Source organism: Sorex fumeus, unplaced genomic scaffold, assembly GCF_029834395.1.
Source record: "Sorex fumeus unplaced genomic scaffold, SorFum_2.1 ptg000042l, whole genome shotgun sequence".
Classification (NCBI taxonomy): Eukaryota; Metazoa; Chordata; class Mammalia; order Eulipotyphla; family Soricidae; genus Sorex; species Sorex fumeus.
Genome location: NW_026606099.1, coordinates 804303 through 830141, shown reverse-complemented (window position 1 = coordinate 830141; position 25839 = coordinate 804303). Strand labels below are relative to the sequence as shown.

The 25839-nt window shown below is 46.6% G+C and overlaps 1 protein-coding gene across 5 annotated transcripts; it reads right to left on the bottom strand.

Moving 5' to 3' along the window:
* Positions 1-1824: 1824 nt before the first annotated feature.
* Positions 1825-24580, bottom strand: APOF (apolipoprotein F). Of its 5 annotated transcripts, none has more exons than XM_056120199.1 (4): positions 24480-24526; positions 12979-13080; positions 3042-3118; positions 1825-2833 (listed from the first exon to the last, which is right to left on the bottom strand). In XM_056120199.1, the coding sequence occupies exon 4, from the start codon at positions 2798-2800 to the stop codon at positions 1898-1900; it is 903 nt and encodes a 300-aa protein (XP_055976174.1). In that variant the 5' UTR covers positions 2801-2833; positions 3042-3118; positions 12979-13080; positions 24480-24526; the 3' UTR covers positions 1825-1897. The 5 variants fall into 5 exon arrangements, 4 of the variants coding, with proteins under 4 accessions (XP_055976174.1, XP_055976173.1, XP_055976175.1 ...); XM_056120198.1 differs by having other exon boundaries at positions 1825-2817; XM_056120200.1 differs by lacking the exon at positions 3042-3118 and having other exon boundaries at positions 1825-2817.
* Positions 24581-25839: the final 1259 nt, after the last annotated feature.

Genomic DNA, 25839 nt, shown 5'->3' with positions numbered 1-25839 from the left:
GGCTCTGAATATTATTCACTCCCGGGCATCTGCTTTCTTGACTTAAGCCTCAGTTGCCCTTGGTTCCTAACACCCCAGAAGCAGGGTCCTGACGAGGAACTGAATGGACCCAGGGCAAGCGGTGAGCTACCCTGGCATCGAAATGGGCCAGGCCAAAGTGCCACGATTCTTAACTATAAGTTAAGAGTTTGATCATAGACAAATGCTGTCATGATTCAAAAGTAACGATGAGACTAGGACCCTGCTAGGGATAGGAAAGACTGTCTGGCCTGAGCATTGTAGTCTGAGATCAAGATGGCCCTAGGAGGGCAATTCTATAAGTTTAAGGTATTTCTTACTGTATCCATACAAAATGATTGATATTATATATGCTTATATGTTTGTTAGACAAAGAGAGGAGAAACACACCCACAGGAATTCGCTCTAGGGTGGATTGATCTGATAATGAGAATCTGTTCTGGGAGCGGATGTCCCCAAGGGAAAGAATTCTACCCCTATTGATTGTGATTGCACCTATGTGTAATTGTTACCCCAATCCCTCATGCTGTGGGATATAATGAGACTGTAAGAATGGGCAGGAGGTGGCAGAGGAGAGAGAGACAGGAATGAATGGAGAGAGGATTGGAATAAACTTCAACTAAGACCAACCAGCCTGGCCCTCGTTTCCATCTTTTGCCTGCCCATCGCCACCGACCTCCCCGGGGTGGGGGAAGCGAACGCTGGCGGCGGGACAGATAGACCACTGCTGCTGCTGTGCTCTTTTTGAGTTTACACAATATGTTATTCATAACCAGCAATAGAAAACAAATTGTCTACTGTTGTCTTTTCGGCAGATCTGAGTGTTGGGGTTAAATCCCAAATAATAATGGTGGGTCCAGGGGCTGGAGCAATAGCACAGCGGGTAGGGCATTTGCCTTGCACACGGCCAACCCGGGTTCAATTCCCCGCATCCCATATGGTCCCCTGAGCACTGCCAGGGGTAATTCCTGAATGCAGAGCCAGGAGTAACCCTTGGGCATCACCAGGTGCTACCCAAAAAGCCAAAAAAAAAAAAATGGTGGGTCTGGTGTCGAAATAGTGAACATAATCAAAGTAGAGAGAGAGTAATGTGGAAATCATTGTCCCACAGCTATGGGGAGGGTGTGGCATGAGGGAATATACTGGGGTATTTGGTGGTGGAAAATGGGCACTGGTGAAGGGACAGGTGTTTCATTGTATGACCGAGACTTAAACCCGAAAGCTTTGTAACTGCTCACACGGTGATTCAATAAATGAAATTATTAAAAAGGGGGGGAAAAGGAAAAGAAAAAAAACAACAACCCCCCCCCCCCCCAACAAACAAAACTGGGACCTGAGATATAGTATAGGCAGAGCCCTTGCCTCACACAAGGCTGATCCAGGTTCAATTTCCAGAATTCCTACATGGTTCTCTGAGCACTGCCAGGAGTGATTACTGATTGCAGAGCAGGAGTGACACCTGAGCACCACAAAGTGTGACTCAACACCCCCCCCCCCCCGCCAAAAAAAAAACCACAAAACTGAGCTTTTAGGCCTGGGAAACGCCTGGGGATTAGCATGTGGGAGCTCTGACTTTGATCCCTAGAACCATCTGGTCTCGAGAGTGAGGAGTGACTCCTTAAGCAATGAACCAAGAACAGTCCCTGGGTGTGGTCCCCCAAAACCACATCAATAAATCAAAATTTCATTTTTGTTTAAACTAGTGTGTGTGTGCATGTGTGTGTGTGTGTGTGTGTGTGTGTGTGTGTGTTGCCAGAGACTGTTCCCTTGCCTGAGATTTTAATTTTGAACATGCATACACAGCTCGATAGAATAGTTGATTTATTCATTCTGTGTTAACTACTTTCTACTATATTCCAAAATTCCTTTTCCCAGAGCCTTAGCTTGAGAAAAAATACCACCCCCAGTAAGAAGCTGAAGTTACAACTTCTGGCACCAATGGAGCCCTGGTCGTTTCTCCTTCCACATCTCTCCCATCTGAGATGCCCCCAACAAGTCCTTCTGGCTCCTGGGGAGGGGCGTCTTCCTTTCCTCCTGTCATGCTGGAGATCAGCTTGTGAACTCCTGCCTTCACTGCAGGCTTAAGGGCAGTGCCGACCCATAGGCCCGTGGGTCCTGCTGACAGTCCAGTCACGGTCATCAGCAGGTCATAACCCAGATCAATGGCTCCATCTTGGCCTCGTTCCTTGGCCTTGTCTGAGCAATTCTGCGTAATGTAATACAAAGCTGTGCCCAGGTTATAGAAGGTAGCCACTCCTGGCAACATCTGGACTATTTTGTACACTCTCTGCTCCTCCTCATTCTCGCATTCCTTCATGGGGAGAGAGCGTGGGGTCCTCTCATGGCCTACTTGCTGCTGTGCCAACAACTGCAGGGCAGACACCTCGGCTTCTGCTGACACTCTCCTCCCAGTGCTTCTGCCTTTCTGGAGCTCTCGAAGATGTCCAAGGAGGATCTGTGTAGCTTCTACACCCGCCTGGCGGTGGAGCTGAAGCTGTAGGGCCCGAGCATTGTCCTGGCAGCCAGCCTCCTGCAGCGCTATCAGAAGCGGCAGGCTGATGAGGAATTTGGGCAGAGGGGCCATGTGGGTGAAGCCAGGCAGGAATTTTGGGTGCAAGGTCTGGCAAGACAAGCCTGAAGAAGGCGACCAGGATCCCACGGACGAGGGAGGGTGCATCTGAGCGTTTGTCTGGTTTCCATGTGAAACGGCATCCACAGGGTGCAACAGGAAGTAGAGAAGAAGTAACTTAAGTGGTATAGTGAGAAGACTGAGGCCACACATGTCTGGCACAGAGTACACTAGAAAGAAGAGAAACTGGAAATATACAAACTGCTTAATACGGGGGCCTGGAAGAGCCAGACCTCAGGCATACTACCTTTCCCGCCTTCACGTTCCTGTTCTTTCCAGGCCAGGAAAATGCAACCCAGTTGTTCTCATTTGGCCTTCCCCAACTTCAGGTCATCAGGGGCTCCCTCTGTTGTATTTCCTCCACCTCTTTATGGGGGGAGGGGTCCCAAATTACCACGTCGTGGAGTCAATGAGAAGTGAGGCAGCCTTGATAGGTTTGGTCCTCCTCAGTCTGTTATATCAGTCTCTGTCCTGTGAGACAAAGGGCATGTTTGCTTTCCCCATGACCAATAGGTGCTGTAATCTTTGAAAATACTTTTCCGTTGGTGCTGGCTACGCAAACCTTGTCCCCGTGTCATACACTCAACTTCAATACCTAAGACCCTGTTCTTGGGCTTTTGTGACATGCCCCTGACTCAGTTCCACTGTACCTCACAACAGAGGCTGGGAGACCCCAGAATCAGGAGAGGGGTTTTCTTGTTGTTGTTGTTAAGGTTTGGTTGGTGTTTTATTTGGGGGAAGGGAATGTTCCTAGCAGTGTTTGGGGCCTCCATCGGTACAGTACCACGTAGTACTCAGGAGACTATGTGTTGTCACATGAGCCATCATTATATTCTGCAAGGCGAGTAGCTAAGAGCAGGATTTTCCCAAACTTCCCTATGGCCTCCCTTCAGTTTCTCCAGAATGACGGTGCTTCATTCCTTCCCTCCTCAGTGGGCTAAGTACTCTCACAGAGGAGGGGCTCAGCAACATCCTTTCTTGCCATCCTAACAAGCTGGCACTGCAGACTGTGGGCCTCCTTTGGTCAGCTGACCTCCAGAGCAAGCTCGACAGCCAAGTTGCACAGGTACTCGGGCAGAGGGACCTAGGAAGGGACTGAGTGCAAGAGGTGCTGGCAGGTCTCGGCATCTGGGAGAGAGCTGCCGGAAGTACACGTTTGAAAGAGTCCCAGTTCTTGTGAGAGATGGATGTATGTGCAGGGATCCTTTGGGGGCATTTATTGGACTATTTCTCTCAGGAACAACAAGTCACAAGAATGTGGCAAATATTTTGGATCGAGATGGGTGGGAAGAAACTGCCTATTGGAAACAATCTTCACTGGCTGGGAATTGGGGAAAGGCTTGGGACAAAGTCATATCAAGACTGATCAGGGCTAAGGAAGTATCTTAGCCCTTGCAAACCTTTGTGTATGTGTGTGTGGGGGGTGATGGGGGCACAGCTGGTATTGCTCAGGACTTACTCCTGGTGGAGTTTAGGGCCCATATAGGATGCCAGGGATTGAACCCTGGCCGACTGCATGCAAGGCAAACCCCCTACCCACTGTATTATTGTTCTGGCCCCAGCCCTTGGAAACTAGATATGCTTCAATCCCACTCTTCTGTGTGCGTGTTGTGAGGCTTCCCAAGCAGTGCTCAGGAGGTCCTGGGTGATTCCTAGTGACTCTTGGTCTACTGGGCTGACAGTTCAACATGAGAGCCTGAGGATATGGTGTTGCTTTGCTCTGAGTTGCCACAGACTATCCTGGGTTCACAGCAGTGCTCTGCGCTCAGGGAGCCTCTGGGACCTTACTCCATGGTGCTTTGGGGCTTATAGGCTGCACCTGGTGGTGCTGAGGGGACCAGGTGGTGTTGGGGATTAAACTGGGGCTAGCCACATGCAAAGCTTGTGCCTTCACCCCTGTTCTATCTCTTGACCTCCCCACTCTAATTTTATTTTTGTTTTATAGAGCCACACCCAATGGCGCTCAGGGCTTGCTTCTGGCTCTGGGCTCAGAGATCATTGTTGAATATTAACCCTAAGTGTTTTAGGCTTCATCAGTGAATTGCTCCTTTTACTCCCCCAGAGAAGCTTGCAGTGCTCTTGTGAGCATCCCTAATCAATCCCCTGAGTTTATCTTTTACCTTTCCTTTATATTTTACCTCTCATCGTCACAATTCCCCAAGTCAATGGTTACTTATAAGCGAAAAGTTTCTGGTAACTCTGGACTTTGAATTTGTAGTGAATTACTTGCTTTTCTATTTCCCCTATAGCCTTTTCATATTTCACTATAGAGCAGTGTTCTTTGCTGAAAGACAGAAAGACCGTTAATGCTGTGCTTCTAATACTTGAGAATTGATTGACTCTGAAATATATCTACTCCTGGGCATTCATCATCATTACTTGACTCACGCTTCAGTTGCTGTAGTTCCTAACACCCCAAAAGGGAGGTTCCACCATGGGACTGGGATGGACCTCTGGCGAGTGGTGAAGTTACCCAGGCATCGAAATGGTACAGTCTAGAAAGCAAAAAAAGCATGGTCTTGATGCAAGCTGTTCTGTATGGCATTAGAGTCAGGACCTCCGTGGGGAAGGACAAGCTGAACTGGCCTGAAGATGTAGTCTGGGATTTATAGTAAAAATCTTGCTTCCTTGTTCTCAAAAGAGGCAATGGGTGGCAATCATGTTTGGTCTATAGTCTACTTTCAGCATGCTTCTCCCATCCTGGGAGGATCCTTCCAAGAACAAGGGGGAGTGCTCTGCCACAGAGGCAGGGTGGGATGGGGGGGGTTGGGGGTGGGAGAGTTACTGGGATCCGTGGTGGTGGGAAATGGGCATTGGTGGAGGGATGGGTATTTGATCATTGTATGGTTGAGACCCAAGCACAGAAATTTGTAAGTCTACAACTGTACCTCATGGTGTCTCACTAATAATAATAAAAAAAAATCTTGCTTCCTCTCAGAGCCCAGAGAACTAATTTTTGGAATCTATATTTCTTACTATGTTTATCCAAATAACTGCAAGTATTAATAAGAAATAAATTTAATTATTTAACATGGACAACTTAAGGGAAAGAGAAAAGCAATACAGATGTCCCTGGGAGCAGAGTGTCTCCTTGAGTTAATCTCCCCAAGAGAATGGCCTCTGCGAAGATGTTTTACCTCTGTAAATGATCAACCCTCACCTATGTGCAGTCCTATACCTCAACCCCCTTCAGATGTTCTATAAGTAAGCTAGCAGCTCTGCATTAAGTGGGCCATTTTTATCATAGTCTGTGGTCCCCCATCTCTTTGTTTCTCTTCTGGGGAGACTGAGGAAGTGGCTCTCAACCTCAAAATGTGAACTCACAGTTTATGGCAGGGCTCAGGGGACCCTATGGGGTTCTGAGAATAAAACCTGAGTTGGTTGCATGAAAGGCAAGCACCTTACCTGCTGTACTATTTCTCTACCCCACAAATTCTTTTATTTTTTTTTTTTAAGAAGTTTATCTCTTTCTATTTCTCTGTCTATACACACACACATACACACACACACACACACACACACGTGTATTGACTTATTTTTCAAGCTGGACTCAGGAAACCCTAGGGGTGATGGCCAACTACTGCATGGCTCAATGAGGGCCACCAGTAGGGTCACTCTAATTAGTGCTCAGAGACCACCATGACCAACCCCATAGTACTCAGGGACATGCAGGGCTACATCCAATATTCTGGGGAAATTGCTGTGCTAGAAATTGAAGCTGGGTTCAATGCAAGGCATGTATCTTTGAGTTCAAACTCTCTCCCAGGTCCCTCAATCAAACTCCCTTTATTTAAATTTTATTATTATTATTATTATTATTATTATTTCAGTTTTTGGCCACACTGGGGAATGCTCAGCAGTTACTCCTGACAGTGCATGGTTTTCCATATGGGAAAACCAGGAATTGCACCCAGGTCAGCTACGTGCAAGACAGATACTCTACCCGCTGTGCTAGTGCTCTGGTCCCTCAATTCCACACTAAAGAGCTATGAGAAGCCAGAGGAATAAGGGTCCAAAAATCTTTTTGGCTTTGGTAGTTTTTCGGACCCAAATGATTCTTTTGAGGTGTGTGTGTGTGTGTGTGTGTGTGTGTGTGTGTGTGCGCGCGTGCGCATACCTTACCTCTTGTCCTATCTTTCCTATCTGATTTGTTAATTGTTAGTATTTTTTGTTGTTATATTTATTTATTGAATCATGGGAAAAATTACAAAGCTTTCTGGTTTAAGACTCGGTCATACAAAGATAAAACACCTTCCCTTCACCAGTAGTTATTTTTCACCATCAAGAACCCCCAATATAGGGGGTATGGTGTCGCCAGCAGGTCAATCTGTACCTATGAGGCGAGTGCATCAGCAGCCTCATGGCACCTTCAGACTGCCAGATACCCCAAAATTGCTGCTGTGCCTTTGGCCAGACCCCAAAAACTTGGGTCAAAGTTTACCAAGAAAGTAAACGGCCAAAAGTTAGGTATGTGGGAAACACACCCACAAACCACCTCTGGCTCAGCTATATAATTGGAGGCAAGGCCTCTTTGGTTCCTGATTGAACTGCTTAAAGGACATGATCCCAGAGACTCAGAAACGAATCTCAGAACCCAGTGGCTTTAGGTAGAAATGCATCTGGTCTCTGCAGTAGGCTACCGGTGCTGGGCCAACCCAGGTGGGAATAGGTTTTGTGCCTTGGCTTGTTCCCCCTGGCGGCTCCTTGGCCGCCATCCGTCTGAGGCCACTGGATAGTCACATTTGGGCCCCCAGTGATGAGACACACAGGGTCTCATGGAATGGGGGTGGAGCCGGGCTTGTCCTCCCCACCCCAATGAGACCCCAAGTCATCGCCCACGAATGGCCTCTCTGGCTCCTCATCAAGCTGCTCAACGGCCTTGATCCCAGAGACTCAGAAACAAATCTCAAAACTCAGCGGCTTTTGGCAGAAATGTGTCTGGACCCCGCAGTAGGTTACTGTCGCCAGGCCACCCCAGGGGGGAATGGGTGCTGTCTTTCCGCCTGCTTCCTCTTGGCGACTTGGTGACTGTCATCCTCCAGAGGCCATTGGACAGTCAGGCTTGGGCCCGCAGTGATGAAACTTGTTGGGCCTCACGGGATGGGGGGCGGGGGGAGCCGGGCCTGTCCTCCCCACCCCAACGAGACCCCAAGTCATCGCCCACGAATGGCCTCTCTGGCTCCTCATCAAGCTGCTCAATGGCCATGATCCCAGAGACTCAGGAGCAGATCTCTAAACCCAGTGGCTTTTGGCAGAAATCTCTCCAGATTTAAGTGTTAAAATTTCAGAATTTCAAAACCACATGGCCCTACTGCAGCCACACGACATCATATGTTATTCATAACCAGCAATAGAACACAAATTGTCTATTGTTGCCTTTTCAGCAGATCTGAGTGTTGGGGTAAAATCTCAAATAATGGTGGGTCTGGTGTCGAAATAGTGAATGTGATCAAAGTAGAGAGAGAGTAATGTGGAAATCATCTGCCCCACAGGCAGGGGGAGGGTGTGGGATGGGGGTATACTGGGATTTTTGGTGGTGGAGAATGGGCACTGGTGAAGGTATAGGTGTTTCATTGTATGACTGAGACTTAGACCCAAAAGCTTTGTAACTGCTCTCACGGTGATTCAATAAATAAAATTATAAAAAATGGAAAAAAGAACCCCCAATATAGAAAGCATTTGACAAGATCCAGCATCCATTTATGATGAAAACCCTAGCCAAAATGGGGATAGAGGGGACTTTCCTCAATATAGTTAAAGCCATCTACCATAAGCCTACAGCAAGCATCATCCTCAATGGAGAAAAAATGAGAGCCTTCTCTCTAAGATCAGGGACGAGACAAGGATGCCCACTCTCTCCACTGCTGTTCAATATAGTACTGGAAGTACTTGCAATAGCGATTAGGCAAGAAAAAGATATTAGGGGCATCCAGGTAGGAAAGGAAGAAATCAAGCTCTCACTATTCGCAGATGATATGATACTAAGAGAACCCCAAAACCTCTACCAAGAAACTTCTAGAAACAATAGGCTTGTATAGTAAAGTTGTAGGCTATAAAATCAATACCCAAAAGTTCATGGCTTTCCTATATGCAAATAGTGAAAGAGAAGAAAGTGATATGAAGAAAACAATCCCGTTTACAATTGTGCCCCAGAAAAGCAAGTACCTAGGAATCACCTTAACTAAGGAAGTAAAGGACCTGTACAAAGAAAACTACAAAACGCTACTTCAGGAAATAAAAGAGGATATGAGGAAATGGAAAAAATATTCCCTGTTCATGGATCAGGAGAATTAACATTGTCAAAATGGCAATACTTCCCAAAGCACTGTATAAATTCAATGCAATCCCTATTAGGATACCCATGACATTCTTCAAAGAAATGGAGCAAACACTCCTGAAATTTATATGGAGCAATAAGCCCCCATGAATAGCTAAAGCAATTCTTGGGAAAAAGAAAATGGGAGGAATCAACCTCCCTAACTTCAAACTCTACTACAAAGCAGTAATAATTAAAACAGCATGGTACTGGAACAAAGACAGAGCTGTAGACCAATGGAACAGGGTTGAATATACTGACATTTCCCCACAAGCATACGAGCATCTAATGTTCGATAAGGGGGCAAGAAAAGTGAAGTGGAGCAGGGAAAGCCTCTTTAACAAATTGTGCTGGCAAAACTGGATGGCTACATGCAAAAAAGTGGGCTCAGATCTCTGCCTAACACCATGTACAAAAGTAAGATCAAAGCGGATTAAAGATCTCAACATCAGACCGGAATCCATAAGGTACATTGAGGAAAAAGTTGGCAAAACCCTTCGTGACATAGAAGCTAATGGTGTCTTCAAAGATGTCACGCCGCTGGCCAAGCAAGTGAAAACAGAGATAGACAAATGGGACTATCTTAAACTAAGAAGCTTCTGCACCTCAAAAGAAACAGTGACCAAAATACAAAGACAGTCTACAGAATGGGAAAGGATATTCACCAAATACACATCCAATAAGGGATTGATAACAAGATATACAAAGTACTGGTTGAACTCCACAAAAAGAAAACATCCAATTCCATCAAAAAATGGGGAGATGAAATGAATAGAAACTTTTACAAAGAAGAAATCCGAATGGCTAAAAGGCACATGAGAAAATGCTCCACATCATTAATCATCAGGGAGATACAGATCAAAACCACAATGAGATATCATTTCACACTACAGAGACTGGCCCAAATCCACAAGAACAAAAGCAACCGGTGCTGGTGCAGATGTGGCGAGAAATGGACACTCCTTCACTGTTGGTGGGAATGCTGACTGGTTCAGCCCTTTTGGAAAACAGTATGGACGATTCTCAAAAAACTAGAAATTGAGATCCAGCAATACCACTCCTGGGAATATATCCCATAGAGGCAAAAAAGTATAGTTGAAGTGACATCTGCACTTGTTTGTTTATTGCAGCACTGTTTATGATAGCCAGAATCTGGAAAAAACCTGAGTGCCTGAGAACAGATGATTGGTTAAAGAAACTTTGGTACATTTACACAATGGAGTACTATGTAGCTGTTAGAAAAGACAAAGTCGCGAAATTTACATACAAGTGGTACTACATGGAAAGTATCATGTTAAGTGAAATGACTCAGAAAGAAAGGGATAGACATAGAAAGATTGCATTCATCTGGGGAACATAAAGTAACAAAATAGGAGACTAACACCCAAGAATGGCCGAGATTAGTACCAGGAATTTTACTCCATGGCTTGGAGGCCAGCCACACATGCTAAGGGAAAAGGGAGCTCAGATAGAGAAGGGAACACCAAATAAAGGTGTTGGGGGGATATGGTGCCACCAGCAGGTCAATCTGTACCTGTGAGGCGAGTGCATCAGCAGCCTCATGGCGCCTTCAGACTGCCAGATACCCCAAAATTGCTGCTGTGCCTTTGGCCAGACCCCAAAAACTTGGGGCAAAGTTTATCAAGAAAGTAAACGGCCAAAAGTTAGGTATGTGGGAAACACACCCACAAACCACCTCCGGCTCAGTTATATAATTGGAGGCAAGGCCTCTTTGGTTCCTGATTGAACTGCTTAATGGACATGATCCCAGAGACTCAGAAACGAATCTCAGAACCCAGTGGCTTTAGGTAGAAATGCGTCTGGTCTCCGCAGTAGGCTACTGGTGCTGGGCCAACCCAGGTGGGAATAGGTTTCGTGCCTTGGCCTGTTCCCCCTGGGCCGCCATCCTTCAGAGGCCACTGGATAGTCAGGTTTGGGCCCTCAGTGATGAGACACACAGGGCCTCACGGGATGGGGGTGGAGCCGGGCTTGTCCTCCCCACCCCAATAAGACCCCAAGTCATCGCCCACGAATGGCCTCTCTGGCTCCTGACCCAGCTGCTTAATGGCCATGATCCCAGAGACTCAGAAACAAATCTCAAAACCCAGTGGTGTTTGGCAGAAATGCATCCGGACTCCACAGTACGTTACTGTCGCCGGGCCACCCCAGGGAGGAAAGGGTGTTGTCCCTCCGCCTGCTCCCTCTTGGCGACTTGGTGGCTGTCATCCTCCAGAGGCCATTGGACAGTCAGGCTTGGGCCCGCAGTGATGAAACTTGTTAGGTCTCACGGGATGGGGGGCGGGTGGAGCCGGGCCTGTCCTCCCCACCCCAACGAGACCCCAAGTCATCGCCCATGAATGGCCTCTTTGGCTCCTCATCAAGCTGCTCAACGGCCTTGATCCCAGAGACTCAGAAACAGATCTCGAAACCCAGCGGCTTTTGGCAGAAATCCCTGCAGATTTAAGTGTTAAAATTTCAGAACTTCAAAACCACATGGCCCTACTGCAGCCACACGACATCATATGTTATTCATAACCAGCAATAGAACACAAATTGTCTATTGTTGCCTTTTCAGCAGATCTGAGTGTTGGGGTAAAATCTTAAATAATGGTGGATCTGATGTCGAAATAGTGAATGTGATCAAAGTAGAGAGAGAGTAATGTAGAAATCATCTGCCCCACAGGCAGGGGGAGGGTGTCGGATGGGGGTATACTGGGATTTTTGGTGGTGGAGAATGGGCACTGGTGAAGGTATAGGTGTTTCATTGTATGACTGAGACTTAGACCCAAAAGCTTTGTAACTGCTCTCACGGTGATTCAATAAATAAAATTATAAAAAATGGAAAAAGAAAAAAAAGTAAGGTGGAGTTCGTGTACAATTCAATCAGCTAATCAGTGGCTGAATAAATAGCAGTACTCCAAAAAAAATAAAAAAAAAAAAAAAGGTGTTGGGAGGATCCTCCCAGAATGGGAGAAGCATGCTGAAAGTAGACTATAGACCAAACATGATTGTCACCCATTGCCTCTTTTGTAAACCACAACATCCAATAAGAGAGAGAGAACAAAAGGGAATGCCCTGCCACAGAGGCAGGGTGGGATGGGGGGATGGGGGATGGGAGGGATACTGGGATCCGTGGTGGTGGGAAATGGGCACTGGTGGAGGGATGGGTATTTAATCATTGTATGGTTGAGACCCAAGCACAGAAATTTGTAAGTCTACAACTGTACCTCATGATGTCTCACTAATAAAAAAAAAAAGAATCCCAATATAACCCCCCTTCCCACCCCTCCCAATGCCTGTGAGGCAGATGATTTGCACTTAACTCTCTCTCTACTTTGATTACATTAAGTATTTCGACAAAAGATGCACCATTATTGTTTGGAATTTCCCCCCCCCCAACAATCAGAACTGCTGAAAAGGAATTGTGAAATAATTTGGTTTCTATTGCTCGTTATGAAAACCATATGATGTCGCGATAGCGGCTGCGCGATTTTAGATTTCTGATATTTTACTAGTTGAGTCTGGAGGGATTTCTGCCAAGAGCCGGATAATTACGAGATTGGTTTCTGTGCCTCTGGAGCCATGGCCGTGCCGGAGAACAGCTCGTGGGGGGCAACTTGTGGCCTCGGTAGAGCATGAAGGACGAGCTGGTACCGCCCCCCTTCCCATGAGACTGCAGTTGCCCCATCGCTGCCCGCTTATACCTGGCTTTCCTATAAGCTCCGAGGCGGCGGCCACCTTGCTGCCAGGGGGGAAAAAGGCGGAAGGGAGCAACACCCTTTCCCTCCCGGGGAGGCATGTAGTTTAACGCATAGTCCATTCATTTTTCTGCCGCAAGCTGCCGGGCTCTGGGTTAGTTCCATGTGCCTCTGGTGCCATGGCCGTGCAGGAGAGCCGCTCATGGGGGGCAACTCGTGTACTCAATAGGCCGTAAAGCAATTATTAGTATTTTTTAACCCTACCTGTCCCCTTACCCATCCAGCATCATGAGGGAGCCAGAAAGATGGTAGCTTACCCCAAGAGTGAAGGACGTGGATTTGCAAATATTTAGGCAGATCTTTTCTGCTCCCACTGAGTGTGCCTCACCTTTGCACCCTCGTAGCAAACAAGCCTTTCTCTGTAAAAAACAAACAAACAAACAAACAAACAACTACACATGCTGAAGGGTGTGTGTTCGCGGGCTCTCCAGGTGGCTCTATCTACTGCCCGTGTTCAGTGCTCTAGAGCCACTGTGTGTGGGCTGGATTGGGACGGCTGTTGACCACGGGCAGGCAAAGGAAGGAACAAGAGCCAGACTGGTTGGTCTCAAGAGGCGTTTATTCCAATCTCATCCTCGTTCACTCCTGTCTCTCTCTGTCTTCTCGCTTGCCCCCGAACCGGACTCCCTTTTTTCCTTCTGGCTCTGGCTTTGGATCCTACAGCCCATTCTTTTTTTTTTTTTTTTTTGCTTTCTTTGGGTCACCCCTGGCGATGCACAGGGGTTACTCCTAGCTCTGCACTCAGGAATCACTCCTGGCGGTGCTCAGGGAACCATATGGGATGCTGGGAATTAAACCCAGGTCGGTCGTCCACGTGCAAGGCAAACGCCCTACCCGCTATGCTATCTCTCCAGCCCTCCTACAGCCCATTCTTACTGCCTAGTTAAATCCCAAAACCTGAGGGATTGGGGTTTACACATAGGTGTGGTCACAATCAATAAAGGGTAAAGTTCTTTCCCTCAGGGGGTGCTTCTTCTAGGACAGATACCCTCTCAGTAGGAAGACCCACCCAAGGGCGGAATCCCATGGGTGTGTTTCTCCTCTCCTTGTCCAACATTCACAATATTAATAAGCACTCATAATATTAGGGCTGGAGCAATAGCACAGTGGGTAGGGCATTTGCCTTGCATGCAGCCGAACCGGCCAACCCAGGTTCGATTCCTCCACCCCTCTTGGAGAGCCCAGCAAGCTACCGAGAGTATTTCACCCTCATAGCAAAGCCTGGCAAGCTACCCTTGACGTATTCGATATGCCAAACACAGTAACAAGTGTCACAATGGAGACATTACTGGGCCCGCTCCAGCAAATTGATGAACAACGGAAGGACAGTGCTACAGTGCTTCAGATGGACACAGTAAGAGATACATTAAGCTTATAGAATTGCTCTCCTGGGGTCATCTCAATCTACAGTGCTCAGTTCAGATTAGTCTTTCCTATCCCTAGCAGGGTCCTAGTCTCGTTACTTTTGGATCATGACAGCATTTGTCCATGATCAAACTCTTAACTTTTATTTATTTATTTATTTATTTTTTGCTTGTTGGGTCACACCTGGCAATGCACAAGGATTACTACTCCTGGATTTGCACTCAGGAATTACTCCTGGCAATGCTCAGGGGACCATATGGGATGCTGGGAATTGAACCTGGGTCAGAACATGCTAGGCAAACACCCTACAAGCTGTGCTATTGCTTCAGCCACTCAAGCTCTTAACTTGTAGTTAAGAATCGTGGTGCTTTGACGTGGCCCATTTTGATGCCAGGGTAGCTCAGAGCTTGCCCTAGCTCCCTTCATCCCTCGTCGGGACCCTGCTTTTGCGGTGCTAGGAACTGAGGGCAACTGAGGCTTAAGTTGAGAAAGCAGATGCCCTGGAATGAATAATATTCGAAGCCAGTTAAATCCCAAGTTACAAAAGCATAATATTAATTGTCTTCTTTTGTCTATACAAAAGGACATTGCCTTAAGGTAAACTATTTAAAAGATATAAGGAGAGGAGAAGGGTAATATTAACTTACAGTACAAATTCAGAGTCTTAGAAAGATCTGACCTTATAAATTAACAGAAACTGATTAGGGAAATAAGCTGATTAACTGGTCGGGGAAGAGAGCATGGAGAAGTGGCTACAGATAAACAAAAGAATGGGAGTGACTTGGGAGCACTTTGATGGGTGTGACCCAATAAACCTAAGCTCCTTGTGGCAAGGGAGAAAAGACAAAGCAAGGTCATCCTACATTTCTCTGTACTGGCCTGCAGGGACTGTCCCGGACCCCTGCCGCCCTATATACAAGATGAGAACAAGTTCATGTCTGTCATCTGAAGGGGACATGGGATAAAGGCAGGAAGGGATATGACCTCTGGGAAGGGATCCCCAAATAATTCTTCTTAGAAAGATGTATTGGGGCTGGAGAGATAATGTGCTAGGTCTAGCATTGCCTTGCACGCAGTTGACCTGGACTCAATCCCTAGCACCCATTAGAGCCTTATAAACCCTATCAGGAGTGATTCCTTACCACAGAGCCAGGAGTAATGCCTGAGTGCCGCCGATGTGACTCCAAAACAAAAAGAAACGGACACTTGAAGACCAGGGACCTAGTTCAAAGAACTGTAGTGCCTATTGTGCCTATGGGAGCCCTGGGTTCCATCCCTGGTACCTCATAGTTCTCCAGCACTGCTGGCCACAACTCCTGAGCACTGAGCTTGAAGTAGTCCCCATAGCCCTTCTGGGTGTGGCATTTCTCCAAAAACGATTTTTTTTGGCTTACACCCAGCAATGCTCAGGAGGTATTCCTGGCTCTGCATTCAGGAATCACTTCTGGCAGTGCTCAGGGGACTGTATGGGATGCCAGGGATCAAACCCGGGTGGGCGGTGTGCAAGGCAAACATCCTACCTGCTGTACTATTGCTCCGGCCCCTCCAAAAAAGATATTAATGGGAAGATGGCTCAAAGGACTGATTCACTGCTTTGCATATGTGTTCGATCCCTGATACCACATGGTTCCCCAAACATGGATCTAGTGGTAGACCCCAAGTACTGCAGGTATGCCACCCCAATTACATAATGGACCAAGCAACAAAAATCTACGTAGAGACCTGTAGGATGACTCAGTGGCAAAACGCTCCTGCCTTTACAGCATGAGACTGGTTTGATCCCTGGTCCCACCCACATGCGCTGCGGCCTTGTGGGATCCCTGGTGTCACAGCGGTGTGTGATCTCCAGCACCCCAGAACCAAGTGGCAGCCTCTGATCATCACAGTAACAAAAGGGCAGGGAAAGAGGATTTAATAATTTGTAGCAAGAATTTCATAATTATAACAACAATAAAAATAGTGGTTTTCAAGTGAAGATGATGTTGCTGCTCCGAGGACATCTGGCACCCCCTAGAGCCCTTTCTGCTCCCACATACGGGCCAGGAGGAGGGTTTGAGGGGGCAGTGAGTGTGGAGAGGCCATCAATACCCCTAACTACTGGAGGGCACCCAACAGCTGTTAGGATTCGCATGTCCCAACGGTCAGGAAACCCAGGTGAGCAGCGCAAGAAAATTTAAAAAATGGCCAGGAACATAGCTCAACAGGCTTGAGCACTTGCTTTGCATGTGGGAGGCCCAGGTTCAAGTCCTGCCACTTCATGGCTCCCCCAGCCTGCCAGAGTGAATGCCAAACAACAACAAAAACAAGAATAAAGAAATAGGGGCCAGAGCAATAGTACAACAGGTAGGGCATTTGCCTTGCACACAACTGACTTGGGTTCGATTCCCAGCATCCCATATGTTCCCCTAAGCACCTCTAGGAGTAATTCCTGATTGCAGAGCCAAGAGTAACCCCTGAGCATCACTGGACGTGACCAAAAAAAAGAAGAATATGAGGAAAAAGTATAGCTCATTGGGGCCAGAACGATTGTACAGCGTGTAGGGCACTTACCTTCCACAAAAGCAACCCAGATTCGATCCCTGTCATCCCATATGGTCCCCCAAGCTCAATCAGGAGTAATTTCTGAGCACAAAGCCAGGAGGAACCCTGAGCACTAATGGGTGTGGCCCTCCCCCGAAATATATTTTTATATAGCTCAAGTAGCGGATGGACTTACAGGAAAGGTCCATCATTTTGTGAAGGCAGATGAATTGCAGGATGGCTCTACAGGAATACTGAACCGAAGTGACAGGAAATAAAAACCAGAAGGAAGTGTTGCATTCGGAGGTCTGTTAAAAATAGTTTGAGGTTGTGTTTAGCCTCATTAGCTCTTGCAGCTAAATTGCTGTAGCTAAAACAATTTTCTACAACTCTGATCTGGCGTTGGAATTCAAGGGAGAGAATGGTGAGGTTTTTTGTTTGTTGGGGCGGGGGTACACCTGGCTGTGTCCAGGGCTTTTTACTGGATCTGTGCTCATGGATCACTCCTGAGGTAAATCAGGCAAACATATAAGCTGTCAGAAATTGAATCTGAGTCAGCTGTGCAAGATAAGCGCTTTACCCACTGTACTTTCTCTCTGGCCCCTCAGTGAGATTTCTGACACTCCAGTGCATGTCCCAAAAGAATTGGGGGCTGGATAAGCCTGAAGTTGGATGAGGCAAAAAGGAAGCCAAAAAATTACAAAAGATTATTCAATCTTGGGCTGGAGCGATAGCACAATAGGTAGGGCGTTTGCCTTACATGCGGCCAACCTGGGTTCAATTCCCAGGATCCCATATTACTCCTGGCTCTGTACTCAGGAGCTACTCCTGGCAGTGCTCAGGAGACCAAATGGAATGGTGGGGTGGGGATCGAACCCAGCTTGACCACGTGCATCAAATCCTGGTAGGGCAAATGCCCTATCCACTGTACTATTGTGTACTTTTTTTTTTTTTTGCTTTTTTGGGTCACACCCAGCAATGCTCAGGGGTTACTCCTGGCTCAGGAATTACTCCTGGCGGTGCTCGGGGACCATATGGGATGCTGGGAATCGATCTGAGTCGGCCGCATGCTAGGCAAATGCTCTACCTGCTGTGCTATCACTCCAGCCCCCAAAATGGAACATTTTTTAAAAGGTGCTGATAGTATGATCATCTTACACCTTTACAATAGTGTGATTCCTTTTGCAAGAGCAGAAAGCCCCTTGATGATAAATATTTATAAAGAGCCCTCAGTGTAAGGTGCATTGACATTTATTTTAATTTCAGCGTTGCTGGGGATTGAATTCAGGGCTACAAATATGTGAAGCAAAGCAAGGGTCTGCTGCTGAATTATCTCCATGGTCTCAAATTGCTCTGTTTGAGAATATTAGATTTGTGCTGTCTACTATGGTGACCACTAAACACTTGTGACCAGCCACTAGTCATCTGTGGATAATACTATATAATTTCACTTAAATGAATACCTAGAGAAGCTAGTCCTTAGAAACAGAATGTAAAGGGCCGAAGAGATAGTACAGTGGGTTGGGTGCTTGCCTTGCATGCAGCTGACCCGGGTTCGATCTCCACCTTTCTGTATGATTTTCCAAGCACTGCCAGGAGTGATCCCTGAGCTCAGGGCCAGGAGTAAGTCCTGAGTGGCCCCAAAGCAAAACAAAGCAACAGCAGCAGCAACAATGTAAAGGGTGATGGTTAGGGACTGAGGAGCGGTGGAGATGAGGACTTATGATTTCTTTTCTTTCTTTCTTTTTTTAAAAAATCAGTGCTGGAGATTTAATCCAGGCTCTCATATGTGCAAGGCAGATACTCTATTCCTGAACTACATCCCCAGCCTCTGAAATTGTTGTTTGTTTGTTTATTTATTTATTTTTTGCTTTTTGGGTCACACCCGACAATGCACAGGGGCTACTCCTGGCTCATGCACTCAGGAATCACTCCTGGCAGTTCTCAGGGGACCATATGGGATGCTGGGAATCGAACCTGGGTCAGCTGCGTGCAGGGCAAATGTCTTACCCACTGTGCTATCGCTCCAGCCCCATATTTATTTTTATTTTGTGTTTTTTTTTCTTTTGGTCATACCTGACAATTCCCAGGGGTTACTTCTGACTCCGTACTCAGGAATCACTCCTGGCAGGGCTTGGGGACCATGTGGGGTGTTGGGGATCGAACCCAGGTTGGCTGCATGCAGGGCAAATGCCTTACCCACTCTACTATCTCTCCAACACTGAAATTGATGGTTAATGGGTATAGAGTTTCAGTTTTTCAATATGAAAAAGTTCTGGAGATGAGCTCCAAATAAACATAACATTACTGAAATGTACACTCTCAAAAAGTAAGGGTGTTAAATTTTACATTGTGCTTTTTCCAATTACAATTTTAAGAAACAAAACCCAAAGAAAGGAAGTGAGAAAAAAACTTTTAAGTTTTGAGATTTATTTTTAGAATACAGAAAAATTTTCAGATGGGGTAGACTCACGGGCTATCAGAAAATGGATGGGGAAAAAGAAACAACAACAACTTTGTGATCTGTGTGTCAGAGCCACCAAAACAAAATACCACAGATCGGGTGACACAAGAAGAATTGATTGTCCTACAGTGTGGAGGCCAATTCCAAGACTGATTTCTCCAGAGACCTCTCATGTTGGCCTGCAAATAACTGTCTCTGCCCTTTAGACTTCCATCCCTGCAAACGCACGCTAGAACCCCTTCCATTTCTTCTAAGACCACCTTCCCAGCCCCCACTAAAGGTTCAAGTACAGAGCTCACCAGTAGCCTATGGGCTCTGAGACAGCCCATAACCACCTCATTCCTTGGGTTATTGGAAGAGCCGTGAGCAGCTTGTTACAAAGCTAAGTCTGAGTTTGTAGAAGGTCCCCACTCCCGACAATAGCTAGAGCACACTCTATGTGTATTGTTCTTGCTTATGCCAACCTTCTAAACTGCCGATGACACATGTGAATCTCTCGGGACCAGCCTGGATCAGCCTATGAACCGCAGAGCAAAGAGCAGGCCGTGCGCTATTTATGTGGAACCAGATATACAGTTAAAGACAAACTGTGCATGACTGTGCACCCCTTAACCTATAAGGACGAAGCTGCAGGTGGGAGAGGATCAGGTGGGAGATCAGTTTGTTTTGGAAAAAATTCAGTACTGGACCTCAAATTAAGATCCTTAGTAGAGAAGCGATGAGTGAGGGGCCAGGTAAGAATTTCACCCGAGATATATAAAGCAGTCACAAAACTCAAAAAATCAAAAAATCCAGTGATCCCATCAAAAACGGGGGAAGATCAACGGTCACTTTACTTAAAGTCAGCAGGCATATGAAAAAGTGTTCATTAACAAACATTTATTTTAGGCTTTTTTTTCTATTTGGGGGGCTGGAGCGATAGCACAGCGGGTAGGGCGTTCGCCTTACAAGCGGCCAACATGGCCGACCCGAGTTCGATTCCTCCGCCCCTCTCGGAGAGCCCGGCAAGCTACCGAGAGTATTCGATATGCCAGACACAGTAACAACAAAGTCTCCAATGGAGACGTTACTGGGCTCGCTCGAGCAAATCGACGATCAACGGGAGGGCCTTTACCTTTTACCTTTCTATTTGGAGGCTACATGCAACAGGTGCTCAAGGCTTACTCCAGGCTTTGTGCCCAGGGGTCAATCCTATTGGGATTTAGGGGACCATATATGATGCCAAGGATCAAACCCAGTTATCTGTGCATAAGGTGAGCACCCTATCCTCTGAATAATTGCTCCGCCCTTCCCTTATCAAAAAACACTTATTAACAAAAGAAACCTTGGTACATCTACACAATGGAGTACTATGTAGCAGTTAGAAAAGATGAAGTCATGAAATTTACATACAAGTGGTACTACATGGAAAATATTATGCTAAGCGAAATGAGTCAGAAAGAGAGGGACAGACATAGAAAGATTGCATTCATCTGGGTAACATAAAGTAACAAAATAAGAGACTAACACCCAAGAACAGCTGTGATAAATACCAGGTTGTTCACTCCATGGCTTAGAGGCCAGCTGCACACTCTAGGGGTAAGGGCAGCTCGGATAGAGAAGGGAGCACCAAATAAAGGGTGCTGGGAAGATCTGCCCAGGATGGGAGATGCCTGCTGAAAGTAGTCTATGGACCGAACATGATTGCCACCCAATGTCTCTTCTGCAGACCACAGCACCCAAAAGGAGAGATAGGACAAAAGGGAGTGCCCTGACACAGAGGCAGGGTGGGATGGGGGATGGGGGGGTGGGAGGGATACTGGTAAAGGTAGGGGTGGAGAATGGGCACTGGGGAGGGACAGGTACTCGATCATTGTATAACTAAAACCCAAGCACAACAACTTGTAAGCCTACAACTGTACCTCATGGTGTTTCACTAAAAACAACAACGACAACAACAACAACAACAACAAAAACACTTATTAACAAACAGTGAGTGAAGGGAGGGAATGAAAATCAGAACAGTGGTAGGGACAGAATACAAAGTGACTTTATATTTAAGCACTATAAATTAAACACTACTGGATATCTACTACCTGAACTATAATTTAAAAAACATTAAAGGTATTTACGAGTAAAAATGAGGAAAAAGACCCCAAGTTTAAAAACTTTTTTTGATTTTTGGGCCACATCTGGCAGTGCTCAAGTCTTACTCTTGGCTCTGTACTCAGGGATCACTCCTGGTAGGCTCAGGGGACCATTTGGGGTGTCATGGTTCGAACCCTGGTTGGCAAGGCAAATGCTCTACTTGCTATACCATCACTCTGGCCCTAAAAGACCCCAAGTTCTTTGGGATCCACATGAAACGGCAATCACAGAGTACAGCAGGAATCAGTAAGGAAGCAGGCCAGGATAGTGCCAGTGATGCCTGCATGGAGCAGAAAATGCTCACATGGGAAATGACTTCTCCTGGGGTGTGGGCTGAAGGATTCCAGGAATCAGATATCTATGTTCTATGTGACTCTGGGGCCAGGGAATTCCTCTACTTCACTTCAAGCTGTTGGGGTCCCAACCACACAGTTGACACTGAGACTGAGTCTGCTCTGGGACATCACTCTGCCAAGTTCTTAGCAGGCCAGGAGGAGGGGAAAGGATCATGAAGAGACATAAGCTCTCAACAAGTGTTTGTCAATAGTATTGACTGCTCAAGCCTTGTCTTCTCATCACACTCAGCCTCGGAAGACTGTAGTTCTCTGACACTTCCCTGCCCCCAGCTTTAGCTCACATAGCTATGAAGACCCAAAGTCAAGAGAATAGTTGGGGCCAGAGAGATAGTACAGAAGGTAAGGTGCTTGTCTTGCACCCAGTTTGACCAGGCTTGATCCTTGTACGGCATATGGTCCCCTAGCACAGCTGGGTGTGACCCAACACCCCTCTCCCCCCAGAAAAGACAGAGACATAACAGATAATTGTCACTCAGGTAGAAAGCCAGCTTTTAATTTCTTGTTTCCACTTAAAAATTAACATAAACAAGCTAGAAAATAAGGGGACACAAATGGAGAAGGATGAAAATACTCTGCGTGTCGTCTAGTGTATAATTGAAAGAAACTGGGAGACAAGTATGGGCGCGAGGGGGCTGGTGCGATAGCACAGCGGGCAGAGCGTTTGCCTTGCACGCGGCCAACTAGGGTTCGATTCCCAGCATCCCATAGGGTCCCCTGAATACTTCCAGGAGTAATTCCTGAGTGTAGAGCCAGGAGTAACCCCTGTGCATCGCTGGGTGTGACCCAAAAAAGCAAAAAAAAAAGGGAGCGAAGGCCAATTGAGAGAGGACAAAGTTGACTCTAGTCACATGTCTTTAAGTGCTCAGCTCTAACGAGGGGTAGACATCTGCACAAATTTGTCTCCAAACTTTCAGCTACTTGATGTGCTCAGTCCTTAAATAGAGTTTTATTGGAGACACTGAGAAAGGGAGGGAGCTTTCCCTAACCGAAATAATGCTTTAGTACTTTAAGTATAAAGTTGAGTATAATCCGCACCAGAATGCTTAACAATCTCTTGAAAAAGTAAGTCTTATCATTTAAAGACATTGAGTCTGTGCGAGTTTCAGGACTTTTCATTAGCCGTTTGGCTACCTCTTCCAAACGCTCCCAAGACTCATTAGTGCACTCTTGGGTGACTTGGATTGCAGTATTTTTTAACTCCTTTACCAGGTCAGTGGCAGGGAGCTTGTCAGCAAATTCAGCTACCAGTGTTGCTGACTCATAGGTTAGCCAACTATGCTCAGACTTACATGTCTCAGGAAGGGCAACTGAGCGCTGGACCCGCCTAAGCTCCCCTGGGGATACCACAAGGTCTACCCTTGGATCTCCCGAAATGACTTGAGTATTGCCATCCTCTCCCTCTTCGCTGGGCTTTATACTCTCATGGAGGGTCTCAGCGATGTCCTTTCTTGCCATCTTATCAAGCTGGCGCTGCAGACTGTGGGCCTCCTTTGGGCAGCCGACCTCCTCCAGAGCAAGCTCAACAGCCAAGTTGGACAGGTACTCGGGCAGAGGGGCCAAAGAAGGGGCTGAGTGCAAGAGGTGCTGGCAGGTCTCGGCATCTGGGCGAAAGAGCTGTTTGAAAAGCATGTTTAGAAGAGTCTCAGTTTCTCCGAGAGATGGTTGGGTGCGCAGGGAGCCTTTCTGGGCTTGTGTCGGAAAGGCAATTGCTGGAAACAGCCAGACCCAAGAGAGCAGCAGCACAGCCTGGATCATGGTGGATCGGCAGGAATGACCCTGTTGGAAGGAATCAGTGCTCAGGTAGGGCAGCAGGGAAAGACTTCCTATAAAGACACACCCAGGTAAGGGGCTGGAGCAATAGAACAGCGGGTAGGACACTTGCCTTGCACATCGCTGACCTGGTTGGGCCCCTGGCGTCCTATATGGGCCCCTGAGGCCACTCAGAGTGATCACTGATCTCAGAGACAGAAGTAAGCTCTGAGCACAGCCCAGTATGGTGCACAAACAAAACAAAATTTAGAAACATAACTAAAAGAAGACACACCAAGGACCAGAGAGATAGTAAACAGGGGTTAGGGTATATGCCTTGCATTCCACCAACCTGACTTTAAATCCCTGGTATCACTGAGTCATTCCTGAGGGCCACAGAGATAGTATAGTGGGTAAGGCATTTGTCTTGTACATAGCCTGGGTTCGATTTCCTATACAGTCCCCTGAGCACCACCAGGAGTAATTCATGAGTGTTGAATCAGGAATAACCCCTAAGCATCCTGGATGTGACACCAAACTGTGTCCCTACCACAAAAAAAAAAAAAAAACCCAAAGACCCCCCCTGCCCCCCCAAAAAAGTCTTTCTGAGCACAAAACTAGGAATAGTCCCTGAGCACCTCTGGGTGTGCTCCAAGCCAACTTTTAAAAAAATTAAAATTAAGTAAAACCCCAGGCTGGAGCGATAGCACAGCGGGTAGGGCGTTCGCCTTACAAGCGGCCAACATGGCCGACCCGAGTTCGATTCCTCCGCCCCTCTCGGAGAGCCCGGCAAGCTACCGAGAGTATTCGATATGCCAGACACAGTAACAACAAAGTCTCCAATGGAGACGTTACTGGGCCCGCTCGAGCAAATCGACGATCAACGGGCCTTTTTAACCCCCCCCCCCCAAATTGGTCGAGTACAGAGAGTAGGAATGCTTGACTTGCACAGGGCTGACTTGGACTCCATCCCTGGCATCAAATATGGTTCTCTGATCCCTGCCAGGAGTTATCTCTGAGCACAGAGCCAGAAATAAATCCTGAATACCACTAGGTGTGGCAAAAACAAACAAACAAAAACACCAAAACTGGTCTGTGCAAATGAAATGTTTTAGTCCTTGGAAACCTCAGTTACTGCAGACATAGCTTCACCTTATTGATTGTGAGCTGAGCTTACCTGTTTTGGAAAGAATCAAGCCACAGGAAACAGATGATCCACGTAAGTCCTTTGCCTTGATGCTTCCCAAATCGAGTGAGTGCTTTTATAGCTCTCATCTCCATTTTACTCCAATTATTGTTTGTCTTCTGGAAAAGTGAAGGACTTAACACTTAAAAAAATATTTACTCACAGTTTTTTGTGGCTTGGACTTCAACCTTTCTTCTTTGGCTCATGCTAACCAACAAGCCTTTTACCCATGTGGCAAACGCTTTTACTGCCCCACATCCATGTCATCCTCAGGATTTCTCTAGACCTATTTTGAATTTGAATCCGGAAAAATTATAAATTCTGGAAGATAAAAAGAAGCAATACTTAGGGGTTCGAGCAATAGCACAGAGGGTAGGGTGTTTACCTTGCATGCGGCTGACCCGAGTTCGATTCCCAGCATCCCATGGGGTCCCCCGAGCATTGCCAAGGAGTGATTCCTGAGTTCAAAGCCAGGAGTAACCCCTGAGCGTCGCCGGTGTGACCCAAAACAACAACAACAACAACAACAACAACAACAACAAAGCAAAAGAAAAAAAAAGCAATACTTAGAAGGCAATAGATAAAAAGGCAATGATTTTTGGGACAGGAATCCCCAAATAACTCTAAATCAATGGGCTTACAGGTAGAAGAATGGGGAAACAGAACCTACTGATAAGGCAGACCAAATCAGGCAACTTTTCAGTTTTGGGGTGGGGTCGTCTGAGGGGTCTTCCAAGTGGTGCTGCTCAAGTCCTGCAGTGCCAGAGACCACCGGAGCCACTCAGCAGTGCTCTGAGGCCTGGGAAGTGCCTGGGGTTGAACCCTGTTCAGGCACGCTGTCCATCTCCTCTAGTCTCAACATTTTAGTTTTATCTTAATTCTAGTGAACTAGCCAAATGCTTATTATCATGAAAATATTGTAAGTGTGATGACAGTATTGGGTAAGGACATTATATGTCAATCAATAATAAAGCTTAAATATTGAAATATAGACCTGAGACTGTCAGGTTTGGGGTAAGGGAGTGAAGGCAACGATTAGGTTGACTGGAAGTAACATGGGGACATAAATAGAGGGTCTGGAACACACGGGTTCTAGGTTAGAGAGGTAGTAAGCACTGTAGCACTGTCTGTAGCACTGTCATCCTGTTGTTCATCGATTTGCTCCAGTGGGCGCCAGTAACATCTCCATTTGAACCATTGCATCTTTTATTATTGTATGTCCTGTATATATCAATATGTTTATCTGGATTTTAATTTAAAAAATTGGGGAGGGCACATCCAGTGGTGCTCAGGGATCACTTCTGACAAGCTTGGTGGACAATATGGGATGCCAGGGATTAAATCCAGGTGC